The sequence below is a fragment of the Rattus norvegicus genome, chromosome 5 (assembly GCF_036323735.1).
Source record: "Rattus norvegicus strain BN/NHsdMcwi chromosome 5, GRCr8, whole genome shotgun sequence".
In the NCBI taxonomy this organism is placed as follows: Eukaryota; Metazoa; Chordata; class Mammalia; order Rodentia; family Muridae; genus Rattus; species Rattus norvegicus.
This window is the reverse complement of record NC_086023.1, coordinates 33,153,092-33,177,869: the sequence shown is the minus strand read 5'-3', so window position 1 is coordinate 33,177,869 and position 24,778 is coordinate 33,153,092. Positions and strand designations below refer to the sequence as shown.

The 24,778-nt window shown below is 40.2% G+C and overlaps 1 protein-coding gene across 1 annotated transcript in view; it reads left to right on the top strand.

Moving 5' to 3' along the window:
* Positions 1–22,792, top strand: part of Necab1 (N-terminal EF-hand calcium binding protein 1) — a 220,630-nt gene extending 197,838 nt beyond the window's left edge. Inside the window, 4 exon segments of the mRNA NM_022302.1 lie at positions 9,523–9,635; positions 16,944–17,021; positions 19,160–19,251; positions 22,696–22,792. Coding sequence (NP_071638.1) covers positions 9,523–9,635; positions 16,944–17,021; positions 19,160–19,251; positions 22,696–22,724 — 312 coding nt within the window. The 3' untranslated portion in view covers positions 22,725–22,792.
* Positions 22,793–24,778: the final 1,986 nt, after the last annotated feature.

The window sequence follows — 24,778 nt, the reverse complement described above, 5'->3', positions numbered from 1 at the left end:
GAGCTTTAGTAAGGTTTCTTTTACGTATGTAGGTGCCCTTGTATTTGGGGCATAGATATTTAGGATTGAGAGTTCATCTTGGTGGATTTTTCCTTTGATGAATATGAAGTGTCCTTCCTTATCTTTTTTGATGACTTTTAATTGGAAATTGATTTTATTTGATATTAGAATGGCTACTCCAGCTTGCTTCTTCTGACCATTTGCTTGGAAAGTTGTTTTCCAGCCTTTCACTCTGAGGTAGTGTCTGTCTTTGTCTCTGAGGTGTGTTTCCTGTAGGCAGCAGAATGCAGGGTCCTCGTTGCGTATCCAGTTTGTTAATCTATGTCTTTTTATTGGGGAGTTGAGGCCATTGATATTGAGAGATATTAAGGAATAGTGGTTATTGCTTCCCGTTATATTCATATTTGGATGTGAGGTTATGTTTGTGTGCTTTCATTCTCTTTGTTTTGTTGCCAAGACGATTAGTTTCTTGCTTCTTCTAGGGTATAGCTTGCCTCCTTATGTTGGGCTTTACCATTTATTATCCTTTGTAGTGCTGGATTTGTAGAAAGATATTGTGTAAATTTGGTTTTGTCATGGAATATCTTGGTTTCTCCATCAATGTTAATTGAGAGTTTTGCTGGATACAGTAACCTGAGCTGGCATTTGTGTTCTCTTAGGGTCTGTATAACATCAGTCCAGGATCTTCTGGCCTTCATAGTTTCTGGCGAGAAGTCTGGTGTGATTCTGATAGGTCTCCCTTTATATGTTACTTGACCTTTTTCCCTTACTGCTTTTAATATTCTTTCTTTATTTTGTGCGTTTGGTGTTTTGACAATTATGTGACGGGAGGTGTTTCTTTTCTGGTCCAATCTATTTGGAGTTCTGTAGGCTTCTTGTATGCCTATGGGTATCTCTTTTTTTAGGTTAGGGAAGTTTTCTTCTATGATTTTGTTGAAGATATTTACTGGTCCTTTGAGCTGGGAGTCTTCACTCTCTTCTATACCTATTATCCTTAGGTTTGATCTTCTCATTGAGTCCTGGATTTCCTGTATGTTTTGGACCAGTAGCTTTTTCCGCTTTACATTATCTTTGACAGTTGAGTCAATGATTTCTATGGAATCTTCTGCTCCTGAGATTCTCTCTTCCATCTCTTGAATTCTGTTGGTGAAGCTTGTATCTACAGCTCCTTGTCTCTTCTTTTGGTTTTCTATATCCAGGGTTGTTTCCATGTGTTCTTTCTTGATTGCTTCTATTTCCATTTTTAATTCCTTCAACTGTTTGATTGTGTTTTCCTGGAATTCTTTCAGGGATTTTTGCGATTCCTCTCTGTAGGCTTCTACTTGTTTATTAATGTTTTCCTGTGTTTCCCTAAGTGTGTTCATGTCTTTCTTGAAGTCCTCCAGCATCATGATCAAATATGATTTTGAAACTAGATCTTGCTTTTCTGGTGTGTTTGGATATTCCATGTTTGTTTTGGTGGGAGAATTGGGCTCCGATGATGGCATGTAGTCTTGGTTTCTGTTGCTTGGGTTCCTGCGCTTGCCTCTCGCCATCAGATTATCTCTAGTGTTACTTTGTTCTGCTATTTCTGACAGTGGCTAGACTGTCCTATAAGCCTGTGTGTCAGGAGTGCTGTAGACCTGTTTTCCTCTCTTTCAGTCAGTTATGGGGACAGAGTGTTCTGCTTTCAGGCGTGTAGTTTTTCCTCTCTACAGGTCTTCAGCTGTTCCTGTGGGCCTGTGTCTTGAGTTCACCAGGCAGCTTTCTTGCAGCAGAAAATTTGGTCTTACCCGTGGTCCCGAGGCTCAGGTTCGCTCGTGGGGTGCTGCCCACGGGCTCTCTGCAGCGGCAGCAACCAGGAAGACCTGTGCCGCCCCTTCCGGGAGCTTCAGTGCACCAGGGTTCCAGATGGTCTTTGGCTTTTTCCTCTGGCGTCCGAAATGTGTGTGCAGGGAGCAGTCTCTTCTGGTTTCCCAGGCTTGTCTGCCTCTCTGAAGGTTTAGCTCTCCCTCCCACGGGATTTGGGTGCAGAGAACTGTTTATCCGGTCTGTTTCCTTCAGGGTCCGGCGGTGTCTCTGGCAGGGGTCCTGCCACTCCTGGGCCCTCCCCTACAGGAACCCAGAGGCCTTATACAGTTTCCTCTTGGGCCAGGGATGTGGGCAGGGGTGAGCAGAGTTGGTGGTCTCTTCCACTCTGCAGCCTCAGTAGTGCCCACCTGACCAGGCGGTTGGGTCTCTCTCTCACTGGGTCTGGGAGCAGAGAGCTGCTGCGGGCCGGGATCCGCGGGTGTGGGACTTCCGGTAAACACAGAACGTGCCCAGTCCTAGAGAAATTCTGCTTCCGTGTGTCCCAAGCTCACCAGGCAGCTTTCTTGCAGCAGAAAATTTGGTCTTACCTGTGGTCCCAAGGCTCAGGTTCGTTCGTGGGGTGCTGCCCAGGGGCTCTCTGCAGCGGCAGCAACCAGGAAGCTATTTTTGTTTTTTATGATACAAGTGCGTCTATTTCAATCTTATATATCCAGACAAGAAAAACAAATGACTTGTTTAAGGACTCATAGCCAGTAAGAGTGAAACCAATTCAAAGGGTATTTAACTGACTCTTGAGAAAGAAGAGAGAGAGAGCAAGATGGTAGAAACTGAAGAAAACTTCGCAACTGTTCAGTACTCTAGAGTTTTTAAGGGTACCTCAACTCTAGAATGAGTAAATACATGGAATTCATTTTTAAAAATGCACTAACAGTCATTTGCTAAAAGCAAAGCATTTTTCATTTTTTTAAATTTCATTTAATCTTTTTTTTTACACTCCAGATTTTATCCCCGTCCTGTCCCACCCTCTGACTGTTCCACACTCCATACCTCCTCCCTCCATCTCCACTCCGGATATCCCCACCCCCTAGACCCCACCTCACCCACCAGACCTCCCCACTCCTCAGAGCCTCCAATCTCTTGAGGGTAAGGTGAATCTTCTCTGACTGAACGCAGACCCGGCATTCTTCTGCTGTATATGTGTTAAGGGCCTCTTATCAGCTGGTACATGCTGACTGGTTGGTGGTCCCCGTGTCTGAGAGATCTTGGGGATCCAGGTTAGTTGAGACTGCTGGTCTCTCTCCAGGGTTGCCCTCCTCCTCAGCTTCTTCCAGCTTTTCCCTGATTCAAACACAGGGCTTCTGTCCATTGGTTGGGTGCAAACATCTGCATCTGACTCTTTCAGCTTCTCGTTGAATCTTTTGGAGGGCGGTCATGATAGACCACTTTTTGTGCAAAAGCATCTTTCATTTTAATCAGCTAACAAAAAAAAAAAACAAAAAAACAAAAACTGAAGGACCATCTATGTGTCAGTCTAGTGAAAGTTCCAGAAGTAAATTTGTGAATACTATTTGTCAGAAAGCAGATGAGAAGGGAACAGTTCTTTAAACTAGAATCAGTAATGTGATAAAGGATATTATAAAAAAAACTATGCATTTTCATAAGGGGACATGATCTAATAATCTAGGGGAACAAAGACGAAGAGCCAGTGGGGATAGCGAACATCAAAATAAAAAAGGCCTCCTAAATCTACACGTTAAAGCTCACATGAACTCACAGGGATTAAGGCAGCATGCACAGGGCCTGCACCAGTCTGCACCAGGGCTCCCTGCTTCTACTATGGCTTCCAGTTTAACATTTTAAATGCAATTCCTAAGAATGTGAATGACCAGGTCTCTGCTTTGTCCCTTTGGACTCTTTTCCTTCTGTTTGCCTGGTCCAATTCTAATGTGATAGTTTTGTTGTATCTTATTACATTGTATTTTGTCATATTTTATTACTATCCCTTAGAAACCTGTTTGTTTTCCACTAAGAGGCAGAAGGAGGGGGCAAATGGGAAAGGAAGTGGGGAGGAACTGGGAAAAACTGGTAGGAGCAGGGAGAAGGGAAGCTGCAATCAGGATATATTGTGTGATTTAGAAAAGAAAAGAAAAAAATATGTTCAATAAATGAAAGAAAAAAAGGTAAAAATAAAGATTTAGTTACAATGTAAAAGAAAACATTTTACTTCTGAGAACATACTCCCGGTACAATTGTAATGAGCAGGACCTGTTAAGTAGAATGGCCAACAGTAGATGCTTATTCTAGGAGCCATCTAAGTAAACACAACTTGAAACAACCACAACTTTTTGGGTAAGGAATTCAGATGGGATCAGTGACATGGGTCTTGGGACCTCATGGCTTCTTTTAGGTGTCTAAGGCCAACTGTGCATCAGTTTCGCTGGTGTTGGGCGAGCCATTCACACATGTAGAGATTCAGAACTACTCCTTGTGGGCTTAATTCACAGTATATCATCCGCTTTTATGCATAAAGCTGCATTGAAATTGAGCCTTCCCTGGGGCTGGAGAGATGGCTCAGCGGTTAAGAGCACTGACTGCTCTTCCAGAGGTCCTGAGTTCAATTCCCAGCAACCACATGGTAGCTCACAACCATCTGTAATGGGATCCAATGCCGTCTTCTGGTGTGTCTGAAGACAGTTACAATGTACTCATATAAATAAAATAAATCTTTAAAAAAATATATTAAAAAAAATTGAGCCTTCCCCATTTGTTTATGTAGCTCAGCAGTTCGTGACCCCTTTGGGGGTCACCTATCAAATATCCTCCTGCATATCAAATATTTACATTGTGATTTATAAGTAGCAAAATTACAGTTATGAAGTAGTGAGAAAATAATTTTGTGGTTGAGGGTCACCACAACATGAGGAACTGTATTCAAGGACCATGGCATTAGGAAGGTTGAAAATCACTGCTGTAGTCTATAGCTGTGGTCACACGATATCACATTTGAATCGTTGCAACAACAACCAAGTAACACACAAAGTTTGAGATATTTGCTGTTTGTTTACAGAAAACCTTTGCTGACCCTGCTCTGCCAAGTCTTGTTCACATGACAATCTCAGAGACAAGAGAGAGAGAGAGAGAGAGAGAGAGAGAGAGAGAGAGAGAGAGAGAGAGAGAGAGAACCAATAGGTCCTTGCGTCCTTATTTGAAATTGTAATGCAGTCACCTCTACAACATTTAGGTAGCCAGAGCCAGTTAGAAAGCTTAACCAGGTCCCTGGTGAGGGAGATAAAACCTGGACTTTGGGGGGGGGGGGTGTAGTTACATTCAAATGGGCTTGTAGTTCTGGAGTAGTGAAGGCCTCTGGCCGATTCCAGCATTCATCCTGACATACTCTGAGTCATGTAAGGATTGCTTTCAAACTCAAAGAATTGTAAAGAAACAGGTACATAGAGGTCTAGAGTTCACACCTCTATCTAAGATAGCCCCTGAGAAATGCCTGACCCAGAAGTCCTTGCAAAAAGTCTACAAAAGAACATGTCCATATAGTTGGAAATCAATTTTATTACATTAATACTAAACCAAGTTCCTGGGAGAATCATACAAAGAGCTGAGTACTCATCCAAAATCCTGGGAGCTAGTCACAGGTTTGCTCCTTTTCATTCCTGATCTCTGACCCAGAGAGTTGGATTGTTGAACTCAAGATGGCTATTATTGGGAGAAAATGCATCAACTTTATAGGATTGTTCCAATACAATTTTTAAAATGCTGTGTTTTCCAGTAAAAAGTCCACACAGTGATTCAGGGCCCACCCATAATCTCTTATTTCTTGTTCCCAAGCTAGGTCTTCCTCCTACCAACAGAAACAAACAAACAAAAGAATATGATAGCCCATATCCTCATAACTTTAGGCCAAATGTGGTACTTAGCAGTTCTGTTTGAATCTTACAACTAAAAATAAAGCAACAAGTGGTTGCACCCAAGTGCAGAAGAAGGTGTTACTGAGAGTCCCAGAGGGTGCCTGGAAAACAAGGAGTGAGCACCATGGGTCTGACCATCTAATCTGCACCTGCACTTTTAAAACAACACATGCAGCCCCCCTACAAAGGAGATGACCTAACGCTGTCTATAGTTCAGCCTGTGGTGCTTTGAATATGCTTGGCCCATGGGAAGTGGCACTATTAGGAGGTGTTGTCTTGTTGGAGTAGATGTGGCCTTATAGGATGAACGATGTCACTGTGTAGAGTAGGTTTTGAGATTTCCTATGCTCGGGTTATGCCCAGTGTAGAAGAGAGCCTCCTCATGGCTGCCTGCAGAAGACAGTCTCCTTCTGGCTACCTTCACATCAAGATGTAGACCTCTCAGCTCCTCCTCCAGCACCATGTCGGCCTGAAGGCTGCCATGCTTCCTGCCATCATGATAGTGGACTGAACCTCTGAAACTCTAAGCCAGCCATTTTAAGAGTTGCCTCGGTCATAGTGTCTCTTCACAGCAATAATCTTAGCTCACAATCTGGGATCTGTGCATATCAATAAGTCCTCTTTGTTAGGAATTGTTCTACGGAGGTCTGACAAACATGATTGCAGATAAAGTAAACTAAAAGGAAAGAGAGAGAGAGAGAGACAGAAAGACAGAGATCAAACTGGGCCATAAAGGCATAAATGAGGTAGGTGGATGAGAAGCACACAGCCTTTACTGCTTGATTACGACAATGAATTCAAGCTGAGAGACACTTTTCAGCCAGGAAATTCTATGATTAGACACTGAGTGTCAATTCCTGGAATAGCCTTGCAGTTCAGTTGATTCTGTGAAAAATCTCTTCCTGGGCCATTAACCTCTGTGATCATTTGCAAAAGCCAACTGAAGAACCTCTCCTTCCTGGGGAGCTGGGGAGGAACATAATATTCATAGCCTGTTGAGTGTTCTTGTATACTTGTGGACTCAAATATAGTTCTAAGAGCAGAACAGCTGAAGAGTTTAATGTTTTGTTACCAATGCAACGCTCTTTCCTCAAAAAGCTTAGACTTATTATAAACTTATATACAGTCAACTTCTTGTGTGAGCTAGTATCATTGCCTTGACATAGATTTTTGTCTTATTATTTTTCTAAGCCCTTCAAAGACAAGAAGTGATCTCTCTCTCTCTCTCTCTCTCTCTCTCTCTCTCTCTCTCTGTGTGTGTGTGTGTGTGTGTGTGTGTGTGTGTGTGTGTGTGTGCATGAGGCATTGGGGAGTGAACTAGGATCTATGCATGCTTGACTGGTGCTCTACTACTGAACGTAGTCCTAAGAATAAGTCTTTTTTTTTTTAAAGATTTATTCATTTATTATATATAAGTACGCTGTAGCTGTCTTCAGACACACCAGAAGAGGGCATCAGATCTCTTTACAGATGGTTGTGAGCCACCATGTGGTTGCTGGGAATTGAACTCAGGACCTCTAGAAGAGTAGTCGGGTGCTCTTAACCGCTGAGCCATCTCTCCAGCCCAAGAATAAGTCTTTATCCATCACTGCAACTCAAAACTCAGCATGCAGTATTTACTATCATAAAATAAAAAGCATTTGTTGGTATGTTAGTTATTCTTCTACTGCTGAGGTGACACACCATGACCAAGTCAACTTTAATAAAGAGAAACCATTTAATTGAGGGCTTGCTTACAGTTTCAGTCTTAATCCACTATCATCAGGCAGGGAGCCTGACTGCATGCGGTGTGACATATGTGGTGCGGGGAGAAGGAGAGGAGAAGGGAGGAGGGAAGTCTGATTGGTCAAAAGCCACCCCCAGTGGCACGCTTCCTCCAACAGTGTCACACCCATTTCAGTAAAGACACATTTTTCTAATCCTAATCCTTTCAAATGGGGCCACTCCCCTTGATGACTCTACATGAGCCTATAGGGGCAATTCTTATTCAAACCACGACAACTAGATATATTTAGTGCCTATCATAGTTCCTACAGTACAATCAGTGTTTGACAAATGGTAGCTATTTAACAAGCACTGAGAAATTAAAAGGAATAGGAAACAGAGGATCAGGGGTTGATCTATAGTCTCTATGCTACATGATTGACAGTATTGGGCACGTTTTGCTTATATTTCGTATAATTCTTGTGAGTTGTCCTTTAAATTTGTTTTTGCAATTTTGGGAGGCTTCTCTTCATACTTTCTGAATTTTTCTCTCAATCCTTGCAGAAGAAAAAAGGGACTAATATTGAGACCCATACTTCCCTGAGAGGCACACAGAGCTCTAGGGAAGTCTTGAAACTATAATTGTTATAATGGTAATGAGATTTGTTGGGGAAAGCAATTTGTAGCCATCCCCTTGTAAGCTATTAAATGGGTATGTTAGCAAAATTTCTTTGTTGCTGTGGCAAAATATTTGACAAAAGCAACTCAAGGAAGGAAGACCTTGCTATTTAGTTGGCCTTTGAGCATACACCGCACCATGTCAGAGAAGTAACCAGCCGGATGTGGGGCCAGCGGGTTATACTGTATTCATAGTCAGGATGCACAGACTAAATGTTGGTACTCAGCCTGCTTTCACTTTATTCAGTACGAGAGGACCACAGCTCAGAGAATGGTGCCCACTACTGTTAAGTTAGATCCTACCAGCTAAATTAAACCAATACAGAAATTCCTTCCCTGACCATACACCGAGGTATGTCTCTTAGGTGATTCTAGATCTGGTGATGTTGATGGTATGAAACATCACACAGGGTTGCGGTGCTCTGACCAGCACATGTTGTAAATGGGGAAAATACGATAGCCCATTGAGGTTTGGTCTGTCGCTATATATTATAACGTTAAACACTGGCCCCCAAGGTCTGGATGCCCTCAGGAACGAGGAGATCCTCACATAAACCAAGTGATGCTATATAACCTTGCTCCTCGAGTTTTCCCTGATTGGTCAATAAAGATGCCTACAGCTCGTAGCTGGGCAGAAGACAAGGTAGGCAAGGCTTCAGTTCCTGGGCTTGGGATCTGAAGCAGGACCACTACAACAAAGAAAAGGTGGAGAGAAAGGAAGATGCCTTGTGGTAAGGGATCCTGAGGACTGTCCAAGAGGGTTGTCCAGTTGGAATAAGCAGCCCAAGCCGAGCGTAGCCAAGTCATATCCTGGGGTTATTTACAGGGAAGTAAACAAAATAGCCATAGAGGTTGCCCAGCCCTAGTGCTGTTAAAGCTTATTATAAATATAAGAGTTTTGTCTTTTATGTGGGAACTGAATTATCTAAGGCAGGTTAGAAACCCCCAATTAATATTAATGCTTGTCACAATAGCTTTTTAATCACTGGTGCAGCATGAGAAATGCATCAGTAAGCTCACATTTTTAAAAGGCAAGTTTGTAGTAGTTGTCCATTATCCGATGTCACAAAATATCCAAGAAGCTGAGCTATGCAGAGAATGATAGAGCTTCTTTTTAAAACTTGGTAACTTTGGGGCAGTGATGCTCCATCAGAGACACTTCGGGAAGTTTTTAAGATACTGGTGCCTATGGTCTGCTACCTCTGCCTCACAGAGAAGTGGTGTTGAAAGCCCCTCCATGATTCTAGTTGCCTGTCTTGCTTTTAAAAAGGAAATGTCTCAGTGCAGAGGGCACTTTCTTTAGCTTCTGTTGCTCCATAGTTTCAGGCTTCTGTATCACTTCAGGTATGGAAGAGTCTCATCTTTCCCCGGTTAGTTTCTGGATGGCAGCCATGTGGTTGTGAGATGATAACCTCCCTTTCCTCCTCAGCACATCATGCTTGTGCAGCGCCAGATGTCTGTGACAGAAGAGGATCTGGAAGAATTCCAGCTTGCTCTGAAGCACTACGTGGAGAGCGCTTCAGCACAAAGTGGGTGCCTGCGGTGAGTACAAGCCAGGCCCTCCCCCACCACCAGCCTTACACTGTTTGCAAAAGAGGGAGGTCAGGTGAGGGGCAAGGTTCCAGAGTACTCTTCAATGTAGACTTGAAGTTCTAGCTAGAGCAATAAGACAATTAGAGGATACAAATTGGAAAGGATGAAGTCAAAGTTTCCCTATTCGCAGATGATACGATAGTATACATAAAAGGGACCCCCAAAATTCCACCAGAGAACTCCTTCAGCTGATAAACAACTTCAGCAAATTGACAGAGTATAAAATTAATTCAAAGAAACCAGTAGCCCTCCCTTATACAAGCATTTCCAAATCCTCACATTAAATTCTACATAGCAGTCCAGCCCTCTAGGTTATGATATTTGCAGAGTTAAGCAGAATATTTTGTTTGATCTTTGAACCAAAGTTGATTTAATCATTTGGCACACTGAGGGAAATAAACTGTGAATGAGAAAGGTTTCAAATAGATTGAAATCTCCCCTTCTGCACACAGCAACCAGCGCTGGTTGAAAATCATCTCTACAGACAAGGCTTCCACTCATGGGGGTCTGGCCTTGATTGCCCTGTGGACTAATGACCATTTCCACCATTGTGGGAATGGAAAGGCTCTCCAAAATTATGCTCTCAGACCTTGGTTATTCACAGAAGCAGTGGCAGCATTTATTTTCTCGCTTTACTTCATGGCTTCCTCTCAGCTGTTATGTAAAGAGTAATAGAACACACTATACTACATCCATCTATAGTTTCTTGATACAGCCGGTCCAATAAGCCAGTACTGGAATCATTTTCCACAAATAATGGTAGAATTCCTGTCATGAGAACTTTTCAGTGCCCTCCAAGTCACTGTCAAATGATAGCTATTTGTCTAGACTTTATGACTACCCTGCCTTCAGACCTGGAAACCCATATACACAGTCATCGGTCAATAATCCAGCAGGGTTTATTCCTTCTTAACATGCATCAGACCTGGCCAGGCTGCTCCATAAATATACACCCAGCTGGTCCCTCATGCTGTGTCAGAAGTCCACAGAACAGGCCCAAACCTACCTGTGCTCAGAAAACGTCCACAACATCTGCCCTTCCTTTTATTTCAACTGCATTCCCTTAATGTCCTTTAAACATTAACAGAGGTGTGTTGGTGTGATGTACAACTGTCTTCATAAAAACACATGCAGTACGTTTCTGTTTTGCTCTTCTTTCTCGTGGTTAGTTAATTTTTATTTATGATGAAACCTACCTTTCAGGTCTTGGAAGAAAGCTAGAATTAAACAGGAATTAAAGCTAGGTATACATAGCTTTGTGTCTTGGGAATTCTCACTAACCGTAAACTTCACTTTTCATCATCAAGAACCTCATGGAGGCAGTCCTGCTCACACAGTCCTGTGGTCCCAGCTACTTAAGACAGGAAGATAAATAGTTGAGAGACTGCCTAAATGACAGAATGAGTTTAAGTCCAACCTGGGCAATTTTAGTGAGACCTTGTCTCAAACACAGAAAGTATTAGGAATGTACCTCAGAGGTAAAATGTTTACCCAGCTGTATAAGGCTCTGGATTCAATCCCTAGTAAACACACACACACACACACACACACACACGCATGCACGCATGCACACACACACACACACACACACACACACACACACACACACACTAGGACATACCCACGAATCTCATGAAATGTTTATGTATGAACTGCCCAATATAGTATGTTCCATCCACTGAGGGCTGAAATATGAGCTGGAGTCACCAATGCCTTCTTCCTGGCTAACCTCCCATCTCTGCGGTGTGAGCATCATTAACTCCTCACAACCTCCCAGCATGGCCTTTGTAACAGACACTAGGAAATGCTGCACTTCCTTGATTGCTATATACTTCATATCAAGGTCATAAGAGCACAAATAAAAGCATTTTCACTCTTGGAAGATTTAGAGATTTGCCAAGGCAGGGGTGTATGTAGTTTTTTTAAAGCCTACTCGTTTAAAAATAAAACTGCTTTGAAAATACAAAAGGAGGAACCTATGCGATTGAAGAAGGTTGAACTCAGTAAACGCTTTTTGAACTGGCAAAGATAGGAGAAAAGTCTGTGCCAAATTCCCAGGGATTGTTTAGATCTTTTATATTCATTAAAAAGGCACAAAAGTTTTCAAGATTCTGAAACATTATTTTCCTATGCAGTGGAACCTGGGTGCAGGTAGCACCAGAGAGAAGGAACCTTCTGTGGGAGGGGTAGAGAGTTAGCAGATCTGTGATGGTTGGCGCAAATCGTGCAGAATCAGAGAGAACAATTCCTGCTGTGCACAGAGGCAAAGAGAGACACCGAAGCTTGCCCCTTTTTGAACACTGCTGTGTTTCTTAGTGGTTCTTCATCTATCCACTTCATGCAGATTCTGCAGCTAATTTATTTTGCAGGGGTTGTCAGGATGTATACAGATGTAGTGAGTATCAGAAAATGACCACAGTGGTGGAACACCTGTGGGAGAGACTTCGCCCATTTAATTCAGCTTTTCAGATGTACAAGTTAATCAGTTCGGTTCTCCAAGTGTTGACGAATCATCAAATTCCACTAATGTCCGCCACTGTGATCCTGTGTACCCTCCACAGCTGCCGAGTGCTGAGCTGGTGAAGCGCCATGAATTAGCAAAGATTCATCTCCCATCATGCTTTGCTAAGCCTCACCACACAAGACACAGAGTGCTGCCATGGGGTGGAGCCTTAGAAGATTAGCAATTTTGCATTCATTTTCTTAGATAGTTCACGGGAATCATTACAGGAATATATTGCATCCAGTTTAGAGAAAAAAAGACAGCTCTAGTGTGTTAAAAATAAATAAATAAATAAAAACTTGCCCAAACTTCACTCAAAACTGCATGCTTAATCTCTCTTGTCAGTATTTAAAAATAGTTGAGTTAAAGATTCCCAAACTCTTTGTGGCTAACTAGGGGTGGAGTACAAACACAAGATCCTTCCGGTTCCAGTCATATCAGTAATAATCTTGTTAAACTCAGGCAACTGAATTAGAACTCGCTCTGAGTATTCACCAAAAAATGCAGAAGTCTGTGGTCGGACAGAGGCTGGGTTATAACACTCTGCCAATCGTACTTTTAAAGATTTTGATGAGGGCTAACAGGGTGACTAAGGTGTTTGTCATCATTGACCTGAGTTTAATGAGATCTATGTGGTGGAGTACGAGAACTGATTTCTACAGCTTCTTTCTGACTTCCACACACCACCCACCCTGGTGTGCATGCTTGTATACACACACACACACACACACACACACACACACACAAATATATATATATATATATATATATATTTGGAGGAAAAACTCAGACAGATCATTCATGTAAGTTGCTGTAAACGATATATTAGTATAAGCTGCCCACTCTCTCTGCAGTTAAGAATGTTCGGCACCTTTTGTAAGAGAGCCAGAAGTGGGATAAATGGAATACACGGTGTGCTCTCAGAATAGGCCTCAACACCAAGCATAAGACAGCCCTACCTTAAAAAAAAGTTAGATTTTTATGATCTAACATTGGAAACAGAATCTTTACTCATTAAGGTAGTGAGCAAATTAAATCATATTCTTGTCCTAAAATACTACAGGGTTGTTGTTGTTGTTGCTGTTGTTGTTGTGAGAACTAAGTGATCTCTAAGGCTACTCTCGGCTGCAAAACTCTAGAATTTAGATATGTTCATATTTCCAATGCCAGGGCCCCAGGAACCATGTCTGGATTGTATTCTAAGACTCACGCTTGAGATTCCTTTAAGAACTAATGGGGTGCACTGAAGTATCATTAATCATCAATCTGAATGGAAAGATAAAATATGGTGACCAAACACAGACCTCTGTATGTAGAAATGTGGAGAGCGTCTCTCCTCTTACATCTTTTTTTACCCACGGGTTTGGCCCTGGTGGTTAAGGCACTCAGAGAAGGAAGGAAGCCAAGAGTAACAGGGCCTCCCCTCCATTCCTTATAGAACCATTTCACAGAGGGGTAAACTGAGATTAAGTAATGGTTCAAAGGTAGCACACATAATGAGTGGTAGTTCTGTTCAGACATTCTTTACCCTATCACCCCATGATATCCTTCTTACCTAATCCTCTACCCCAGTCTTTCACAAACTTGGGCATTGTGCTGAGATGTGAATTTCATTAAGAGGGCAATACTGGGGATATGTCTACCAATGACATATACCTTCAACGATTGTTTGAGGGATATCACACCAGTTAGCCAAAGTTAACCTCAAACTTAAGATCCTCCTCCAACTGTCTTTCAAAGTCTGGAATTACAAATTTATAGGCCTTCCTGTGCTAGTCCAGAAAGTGTAATATTTTTAAAGCACCATTTCTGGGCTTTTAATATAATGACTAATATCAATAACTAGTTTGCAAGAGGCAATTAATGAGGGCCTGAAATACGAGGGTGTGTGTTTTAACCTTTATCCTAAAGAAAACAGAATTGAAATTTGCCCAATATACTATTGGGTTATAGTTGAACATTAGGGACACCTTCAAGACAGTAATAAGCTAGAGATTTCTCTTCCCAGAAAAGCATATATATGCATATCAGTTTGCAAGTCACTTTGGAGGTTTATGGAAAAAGTCACAAAGCTTACCATGAATTCCTGGGGTAAGAAAATTGCAAACTCTCTGTCATAATAAATTATTACCATATAGCAAACATTTATTCAGGAAATTCTTAAATTGAACTAGTAATATTAGCACATCATGCCCAAGGAACCAAATTATATTTTAAAAGCTATTTAAAAAATACAACACTACAAGAATAAAGGAAACAAAATATCTTTTATGCATGCTCCACACTGCCATGAGCAGGATCTTTTAAAACGAAAATAGATTAAAATTCCTTTGTGAAGTTACTGCCACCTGGTGGTCACAAAAAGGCGAATCCTAAATCTGCATTGATTATTTCATTGGTAGAGCCTTAGATACATTGTGAAGTATTAGACTAAAGAGACGTCATTAAGAATTGTTTGACATGCATCTCAGGGCTGTCTTTTCTTACACAAGCTCATGAACCTCGTGAATATGTCCCTGTTCCTTTGTTCTGATGTTGACGTGTCTCTTCCTCATCTAAGCTATTTCACTACTTGTTCATCTTTTCTCTAGGCTTTGTATGGCTGTCCTCTACTATGCGTATACTGCCATCAGCGGGATATTTTTAAAACTAAGAATTTTTAGTAAATGCTGGCATGAGAGATGCTTAGTAACATTTTTGAATGGGGGCTGGAGAGATGCTCAGTGCTGCCGGGAGGTCTTCGTTCCCTTTTTTTTTTTTTTTTTAAGATTTATTTATTATCTAAGTATATTGTAACTGTCTTCAGACACACCAGAAGAGGGCATCAAATCTCACTACACATGGTTGTGAGCTACCATGTGGTTGTGGGATTTGAACTCAGAACCTCTAGAGAGGAGTCAGTGCTCTTGTCCATTCTCCTTGAAGCAGTGGACGGGTAAGAGCGTTGGCTGAGGGTAAGCCTTTGTCTTACGAGATATTTAGAGTTGCTGTATAATAAAAAGTTTACTTATCTAAGTTACTATGCTACTGAAGCTGACCTGCTTTCTGTGTTCCTCTGAGGCCAGAAAACTGCAGCTTCTGGCACTTAGCACCTCGTCCTGAACCACAGAGGATTAAGTAAACAGCTGTTGTTCTATCTCTGCAGGAACTGTGCAGCCCTCACTTTCAGCCTGCTAGTAGGAAGTCTAAGGAAGAAAAAGGGACACTTAAAAAAGTAATTATAGAATTTATTACTAAGTTGTAAAAAGTTCCCTATGAAAGTTATCTAAGGGGAAAATCAGAAAGAACCTAAGTGGAAAAAGGGTAAAAATTCTACTCTAAGCGGGGAAAGGCAAAAATATTCTCCCAAGGGAAAAAAAATCTCTTTTTGTCCTCATATTTATACATCTTTTAGAGCACATGATTACATGTTACAAAGTTCATCACAGGTTCACACAAAAAACTCAAATCATAAATTGAAATAGTTTACAACAGAGAATGTTTGCACGCATATCCATCAGGAGTAATTATCTGGCTAAACATCCATCACCTGTCACAGCTCCACAGGTTCACGAAGGTTTAAAACCATAACTAAGTTATTAGTGAAGTTTTGTATAGATATACCCAGTCAATATTTTATCTTCTTTCCTAGCACCTAAAATAAAGCATTAGTTGCCTTTTTATGACTTTTGGTTAGTTTTTTACAACCTCTTGGAATGTGCTCTGAGTAGGAGAAATTCTGGTTACTAAGAGCAATTAACTGGTGACACTTGGGAGACTGGCAGAGTTCTCATTGCAGTTTTGACTATCAGAAAAGGACTTAATAGCAGTCCAACTGTAAAAGAGCTTACTAATCATTGATATAATTTTAGGAATTCTTATAGGGTCATCATTAAGACTTGACTAAAGTCATCTATTTATATAGCATCACTACAAGACAGCACATCTTCACAGATCTGCAGAGATCTGCTCCAAAGGGGTGGGTTATTACTTAGTGATTGTCAGATATGTTTAAAAATAACAGAAAAAGCATATTAATAGTAGGAATTTTTCCTAAAATGAATTCCCTTATGGCCTTGCTTTGTAAGGGCAAACTTGTTGCAATTATATAATAATCAGAAGCAGGCCATCTCAGGAAGATCACCTGCTAGTTTATTAGCTTGTCCCATTATGGCTCCTGACACAGTGGTTAAGAGCACTGGCTGCTCTCCTAGAGGACCCAGGTTGGATTTGAAATATCCACATGGTGGCTCACAATAATTACCCTAGTTTCAGGGGAATATGTCCTTTTCTGACCTACATGGGCATCAGAAATGAAGATATTCATAAAACACAAAATATACAACTAAGAACTTTGAATAAGTGTTCAAACTAAAATTGTATGCCAAAATAGATACCCTGAATTATTCAGTTCATGATAAAGTCATTTGATATTCTTCCTGGCTTAGGCTACTTTGTTTTTTATACATATAGGTAACATTGTTGTATATTACATATACAGATTAGAAATTGTGTGTGTGTATGTTTGTGTGTGTATGTATGTGTGTGTGTGCACGTGCAGTGCTCATGGTATGTGTGTTAGCACATGTGTGGGTACTCATGTACACAGTGGAAGCCTGAGGCTTCCTTGATTGGTTCCACATTATTCATAGAGAAAACAGACAGCTTAAAATGAAGATCTTAGGACTTGCTATTTATGCTTTGCCAAGTCATCTCCCCTACCCATCCACTTGCTTCTCTAATTCCAGGGTTCAATCATGCCTTTTCTATTTCAGTATCTCTATACAGAAGCTTTCAAATGAATCTCGCTACATGATTTATGAGTTCTGGGAGAATAGCAGTGTGTGGAACCGGTAAGTTCTGAAGAAAATATTACTTGTTTTACTGAGTATGGGCGTGGCGATGTACACAATGAAATGGTTAGATTGTTGAAAAAGCTTTATTTGGTGCTGGAGATTGAACCATTGAGCATTCTGGATAAGCACTCCATCACTGTTATGTCCCATCTTCCTTGTAAGTTTATGCTTTGAAACCAGATCCATTAAGTTGTCCAGAATGATCTTGCACTTACTCTGTAGCCCACTCAGGTCTTGAATTTGAAATGCTTTTGCTTCAGCCCAGAGTAGCCATGATTCCAGACCTGCACCGCGAGGTCTGAGGTGTTTACTTCATCTTAAAACTTTCCTTCCTTTGTTACACTGAATCCTATAGTCCTCAGAATTTATTTCACAGTTTTGTATATTCACCCTGCCTTGAGTATTTGCATTTTACTGATGCTCGTGGTGAAACAGAATTAGACAAATGTGGTGCTTTGAATAAATGCCCCCCAGAGGCTCATAGGTTTGAATGCTTGGATCATAGGAGTGGCACTAATAGGAGTTGCGGTGTTGGAGGAAGTGTATCACTGTGGGGGCAGGCTTTGCTGTCTTACATGCTCAAGCTATGCCCAGTGTGACAGACGGTCTTCTGCTGCCTATGGACCAAGATGTAGCTCTCTATCAGCTCTTTCTACAGCATCATGTCTGTCTGCATGGCACCATGCTTCTCACCATGTCAATAAGGAACTAAATCTCTGAACTGCAAACCAACCCCATTTAAATGTTTTCCCTTATAAGAGTTGCCATCGTCATGGTGTCTCTTCACAGCAATAAAAACCCTAAGACAACAGGGTCACGGGTGTCTTAAGGAGGAGAAGCGATAGGGCATGACACTTCATGAACTATAAGCTCAGTGAATATCATTTTGTTTCATTTAAATTTAAACTATTCACAGTGGCCAAGATGTTTCCAAATATCCTTAAAACATTACCAATAAAGGAATAAAAGACTAGAAAAGCTTACAAACCAACTTTGAGAGGAAAAATTTTTTTTAAAAAAATCGATAAAGAGTGGGACATCATGCTATCTTTTAAAATGAGAGAGAGAAGGCAGAAAGCACATGGGCACATAGATCATGGTCCAGGGGAGTTACCAGGAGCCAGCATAGTTCAAACTGGAGGTGTGAGGTAGTTTATGGTATTTTGTCCTTAGTGCTTATTTGTTTCATCATCTCCCACACTTTTATCAATAATGGTTTCTTTCCTGTTCCTTTTTTGACAATTTGTGGAGAGGAAGAAATATTTTACTGTCTTTTGTCCTTAATGACCATTTGTTTCTCGCTACAATAAACCTAGTACTGGCAGCTAGTTGGTCATCACAATTTTAGCAAAATTTAAGTGTAACTCAACTCATACACTTGAAAATATTCCAATGCTTTAATACAGTCTAGTAAATTAACACGTGTGCAATTTTAAAATGACATGAAGGAACTCTTTATTCTATCACATCAACAATTCCTGATGGTTTTAGGTAGTACAGAAAATATTGCTCTCCAATAATCAGTGGTAAATATGGGAGTGCTAAACATGGTAATAAAGGTAAGCGAAGGCTGGGAAATTCAACTGATTCCTATTTCACCTTACATTGATGTTTTTGTGGCTTCAAGGGGCAGTCCTGGGGTGCAGCAGAGTGCTTGCCCGGTGGTAAATAACTGACACATATTGTGCAGTAATGGAGACCCAGTGGCAACCACAGCACCTCAGGCAGGGACCCTGATGGCCACTCCAAGCATTCCGGCCTTTTAAAAGATAGTTTACATCCCATCTCATCTCCAATCATGGAAAATTCACAGTTCCTGTTCCTAGATGTCCTATTCTTTAAATATGAACATATCAAGTTGTTTTCATTGTCCATCTCTCCTGGAATTTAGCCTACCTCCCATTGTAGCACGTCTTATTGCTTATCCTAAATGCCTTTTATCTAAGTTTCTCATGACAATGACGACTCTTTAGATTCCATTGAAGTTGAATAAACATCAAAAGCAGACTCTATCTGGGCATTTAGTTCAAACCACTCCAAATCTTGACATCCCAGCTGAATTTGCTCTCTGCTGTACTCTCTTAGGAAGGTTTTAAATAAAAAACATACCACCTTAACCTGCGATCATTTTGCAGCCACCTCCAGACAAATTACAGCAAGACGTTCCAAAGAAGCAACGTGGATTTCTTGGAAACTCCAGAGCTCACATCTACTATGCTCGTTCCTGGTAACTCTCCTGGAGCATGCTTCTGTTTGCTCTGTTTCATAAGATTGCATGACCCCCCACACTTAATCAATGGTGCCTTCTTTACTGTTCCTTTATTTCCAATATGGAGAGGGGGAGAAGTATTTTATTGCCTTTTGTCCTTAATGGCTTTTCATTTCTAGCTACATTAAACCTAGTGCTGGTAGTTAGTTGGTCACCACAATTTTAGCAAAATTTAAGTGTAAGTCAACCCATAAACATTAAAAAAATTCAAATGATCTCCTATTGCAATCTGGTATGCTGAATACAATTTGGAATAAGTGATCATAGGATGAAAGTTAGAATTATGTTAGAAAACTATTGTGATAATTATGAAAATTATTTTTGTGAGTGGGAGAAAGAACAGGAGGAGACATGTTTGGAATGAAATTGTCTAAAAAAATATCTAGGAAAAGCTTATGATTACTGAGAAAATTCATGTGATATCTACCTACTGACTCAGTTACTATGAATATATTTATTGAGTAATAATGAATGTAGTAATAATGTGACTGTGGGGTTCCTGGGATACTTAACCTAGTTATTGGCACTATTAGTTCTATGCATTTTGCTTGGAGCTAACTGACTGCAGAATAAAAACAGTTTCTAAGGACAAAGGCTGTCTATCCAATTTAAACTATATGTACATAAGTCGATATGTGTGCTGTGTAAATACATATTTACAAAGAGCACACATTTACATAAAAATAAAACACAGTTCAAGGCGCAAAATAGTTATCACTAGAGGCAACACATGCTTTATAGACTTAAAGTTACCTTTCTCAACTTGAAGACGAAGTGTATTTTAAGTAGATATAACAGCAAGTTAGAGTTCTTGGAGGTTTTTTTAAAATGGATAACAACATATTCCAATCGGAAGTAACTGACAGCTGAGACAGAAATAGCCATCATGGAGTGGGAACTGACCGAGCAGGACGATGACCTAGGCCAGGGAAGAAAAGCACCCACACCAAGAGTCTGCTGAGATTCCAGCTACAGATCCAGCTGCAGAATTCCAAGATGAATTCTAAGTGGGGACATGTGCAGATAACTGAGTATCTGAGAGAGGCCTGGAGAAACGCCTTTCTACAAAGATCTGCAGAAGAAGAAGAGCCTGTTTTATTAAGGAGAATGAGGACGCCATTCAAGGGAGGAGAACCTAAACAGACAGGATAAGATCAGAGCAGAATGCAAAACTACCTTGGCTCCTCGGAGCACTGGTAGTGACATGCCTCAAACAGTGGCAAAGGAAATTGGAACGGACAAGATCACTACTTGAGGGAAGTGTCTTAATGGAGAGGGAGGGATTTGAAACAAGTAGATTTTGGTGCACTGAGGAACAGGTGGATGGCGAGGCAACCAATTCTGGAGCTGCAGCTGGTTGAGGAGACAGGTGACCAGATGGGATAGCTTTCTGTTTAGCGATTCTCACAGTCTAAGGCAGGGAGGGCAGCTTTACTGTGCTAGCAGGGTTTCCTGGGGAGACATATGTAAAGTTTCTCTCACTGTATAACTGGCTTAATCCTCAAATGAAAAAAGCCATTCACATGGTTCAGTTTTCTCAAGTTTTGAAGTTTGACTCAGGGTACAATTCAAGTGGCCATAGTTGGGGAAGGCCCGGGAAGTATGGCATCCAGCTGAAGGGAAGAGACTGAGGCAGCTACTAGGCTAACTACTGTGCAAAGCTTAGATTTGCTGCTCTGAATAGGCTCTGCCTACAATTCAAATAAATGCTGCACATATGACCGGCTACATAAGCCTTTGTTGAAAGGTGTGGGGAAACAGTTAGCATTTGCCTCAGCTTGTCTTTAATGCTGCACGGGTACCACATGACACGAACGAGTCAAACTGTTCCGACAGAAGCGATGAAGACCTTCTGTGTCACACACGCACGGGTGTTGAGAAGAGATGGCTTTCCATGTCACATGTGCATGGGCAGTAGAGATGCAAATCTGCAAGGTCTCATATTAATATTTTTGTGTCTGCCATCAGATCCATTTTCAATTCTCCCAATACTGAACCCACTGGTTTTAAAAGGTGAAAGCACTCTTTGTTCTTATTGGGTTCGAGTCTATCCAGGCTAGAAAATACATGAGCAAAAATAGAGTAGAAAAATAATACAAAAACGGGATCTTGTGTTAATAAGAAGGTGGAAGAAATGCTATGGTGAGCACTTTAAATGTGAAATAACCTAGTAAGTTTGCTGGTCCGGCTTCATTATTTTGGTGAATTTCTGATGTGATGAACTATCCCATCGCTGATACAAGCATTACTCCATCCACTGTCTTAGCACATCCACCATCTCAGATGCTGAACTTTATGCTATTTAATTTCTGTCCCAGTTTGCATTTATTTGCCTATTATACATAATCTCAACAATGACAAGTGGAACTTAACAGAACATAAAGAAAAGTTAGCAAATTAAAAGCTACCTCAAACAAAGCACTGGAGTATCCCAACCTATTTTAAAGTTTCTCAGATGTGTTTACATGAACGCTCTCCTGAACCGAAATCTGGAATTAGGCATTATGTATTGTTGAAATGGCCATTCCACTTCTAGTACCAGTTATTGACCAGTTTTTTGTGCATTTTGTATGTTATACCACAGTGGCGGTTAGAAATGTAATCAAAACCACTGTCTGCACAAATTTAAGTCTAAAATCTGAAAGGAGCAGCTATGATGTTTAGAAAAACAGAAGACATATTTCAAGCAAGCCAGATACCATTCAGACACAAATATAGCAACCAACCAAAGTCTATCCCTTTGAAACTTTAAATTCAAAAGTCCAACGACACGTGCTGAAATACAGTCATGCAAGTCCGTCAGACGCCATGCAGACAGCAAGAGTGTAAAGTCCTCAGCTAAAGACCTGGAATATCCTTGCCATGAAGGGAAAAAGGTACTCAAAGTAAGTAAGGTCCGAGTGCAAGCAATTTAACTCCCGAAACCAAGTTTACTCCTTCCCATCTGCTTTTTACTGAGATTTGCCAGGAGGGACTATTTCTTTGTCATTGACTATGCTTGGGTGTTTATATTCATTGGTGCACACATTTCTAATGTTTACATCTAAATTTATTAAAAATATTTATAATACAATCATTTGCTTAGACTAAAACCTATGTAGAGGTTATGTTTTTTCCTAACGACTGCTAGGATTAGGTAGATTGCAACATCAGAGTGTTTATAATCTTGTTACAAAGATGAATATATTATGCATATTCATATGTAATAAAAAAGTCTTAGACAACAAAGTACAAAAGCCCACAGTATAATTACACAGGAATAACTCAATATCCGAAAGCATCTAAAATTAAAAACGAGAAAAACAATTCTGCAGACTGAAGGTAAAGAAAATGGTCTGTACAATTTGGACTTTCCTGGCCTAAAACCACATATTCTCATTATTATTTTTTTTCTTCTTTCAGCTTCATGGTGGATCCTGAAAAACAATTAGATGCCCCACACAATGTCTTCAGTGTTCCAAGTGCAAGTGTTCATTCCTATCTACAGCGGAAACCGGAAGGTTCTCTGTGGTTGTCAATCAGTTGCACACTTTTGTTCACTGTGTTGTTAGCACACTTACATAAAGTTTATTCTGTAACTATGCTCAGTTGTTACTCTTGATATTTGGCAGGAATTGATTTGCTACATTGTAATCAACCATTATAGCAAAATCTGAATATATAAAAATGGTCTATAAATAAAGTAATAAAATGTGATAATTATGGTAAAAATTATCAGTGAGAACTTCTAGAACATCATATCATAGGCCAGAGTTTATAAACTGGCATGTGCTCTATAGCAGTGGTTCTCAATGTTCCTAATGCCGTGACCCATTAATACTTTCCTCATATTGTGCTGACCCCCAACCATAAAATTATTTCATTGCTACTTCATAACTGTAATCTTGCTACTGTTATGAATCATAATGTAAATATGATATGCAGGATATCTGCTATGCTACCCCCAAGAAGTCGCAACCCACAGGCTGAAACCCACTGCTCTAAAGGATTACACATCTGTGCTTTGTGACTTTTTCAGTAACACATTTTTTCTGTGAGAGAAACATTCTTCTTCCATAAGATCCATATGGTCCTCCAACTATTCGCTTTATAATTCCTTTAACATTAACATAAATAAATGCATAAAACAACCTAGGCTCTAGCCTACAGAAGCTGTGCCTATGTGTCATGTTGTAAACTGACATTTTACAAGTGGACAATCTATAGCAACTTAGGACATTTACTGATGTAAAACCTTTATTTGTAAGTATAATTCTCATATATAAGCTAAACATTATTGAGCAAAGAGGAAAGCTTTACTTTGGGGAAATTAAAGTTTATGTCAGAAGGCTTTGGTATATGATCCATATAAATAACCATTCTTATTAGAAATGAACACTTGAAATTAAATGAAGATTTGTAAATTCAGTACTTTAAAACTAAAACTTCAACTCAACTGAATAAAGAAATTTAAAACAAGCAAAGAAGTTTACAACTGAATACACCTATCTTGTAAACTTTTACTAAGGCAACTAAGATAAACTATACATCTTATCAACTCTTCCCTATAAGCTCTTGTTATAGACTCTGCTACGAAAATACACGCACAACTATTACCATGGTATGCTCATACAAATGCCTATGAAGCTCTGGGTCTTAAAGGAAAATACATGTAAAATAGTATGCTATTTTTGACAGTTGTAAAACCTCGAGAAATAGCTAGAATGAAAATTTCATTTCATAACTATGAGATGAGAATACCATCTCAAAATAGTTTATGGAAGTTTGTATATTCAGTCCTCATAAATCTATGTAAAATTTCATTGTTGCTAGACACTGGCAACTTTTACACACACACACGCACACACACACACACAGGCACACATAAACACACAACAATTGTGCTATAGAATAAATATCTCATTTTCAAACAAGCAATAAATTCATGCTTAATGAAGGGTTTTTTCTTTCCTATTAAAAATCCTTTCTCTGAGGATCCAAGTAACGAACAAGAATCTACCAAAAGGCCGAGCTGGGACATCTACTGTGGACTAAATGTTAGAATCTGGACAGCAAGCATTCCCACAGCAGAAACAGAGGCACTGGCTTTAGAACTTCCCATTCAGTTCCTGATGAACAGTGGCCTTGACTGACTTTCCCGTGATCCCAAGACACAAACAAATAGAAGTAGTGAGTTTGTATTTACTTACACATTACATGCAGTTTACTGCATTAAATTCCTAGGAATTAAAAGCTTAGGCCTCCAAATTCTTTATGAGGAATGACAGAATTAAGACTTACTAGGCCTCAATTATTTGCAACCTGAATTTTTCCTCTTCTAGAGACAATTTCAAGTTTACTTTCCCACTGCTTGACTCTCAATCATATAGTCTGATGAACAACACTAAGTATCAGCTACTATTAAACCTCTGTTTCACCAAGGACCTTTTCAAAGTGTTAATCTCTGCTAGTAAGTATGAACCTAAGAGCATATTAAGAACCCAGT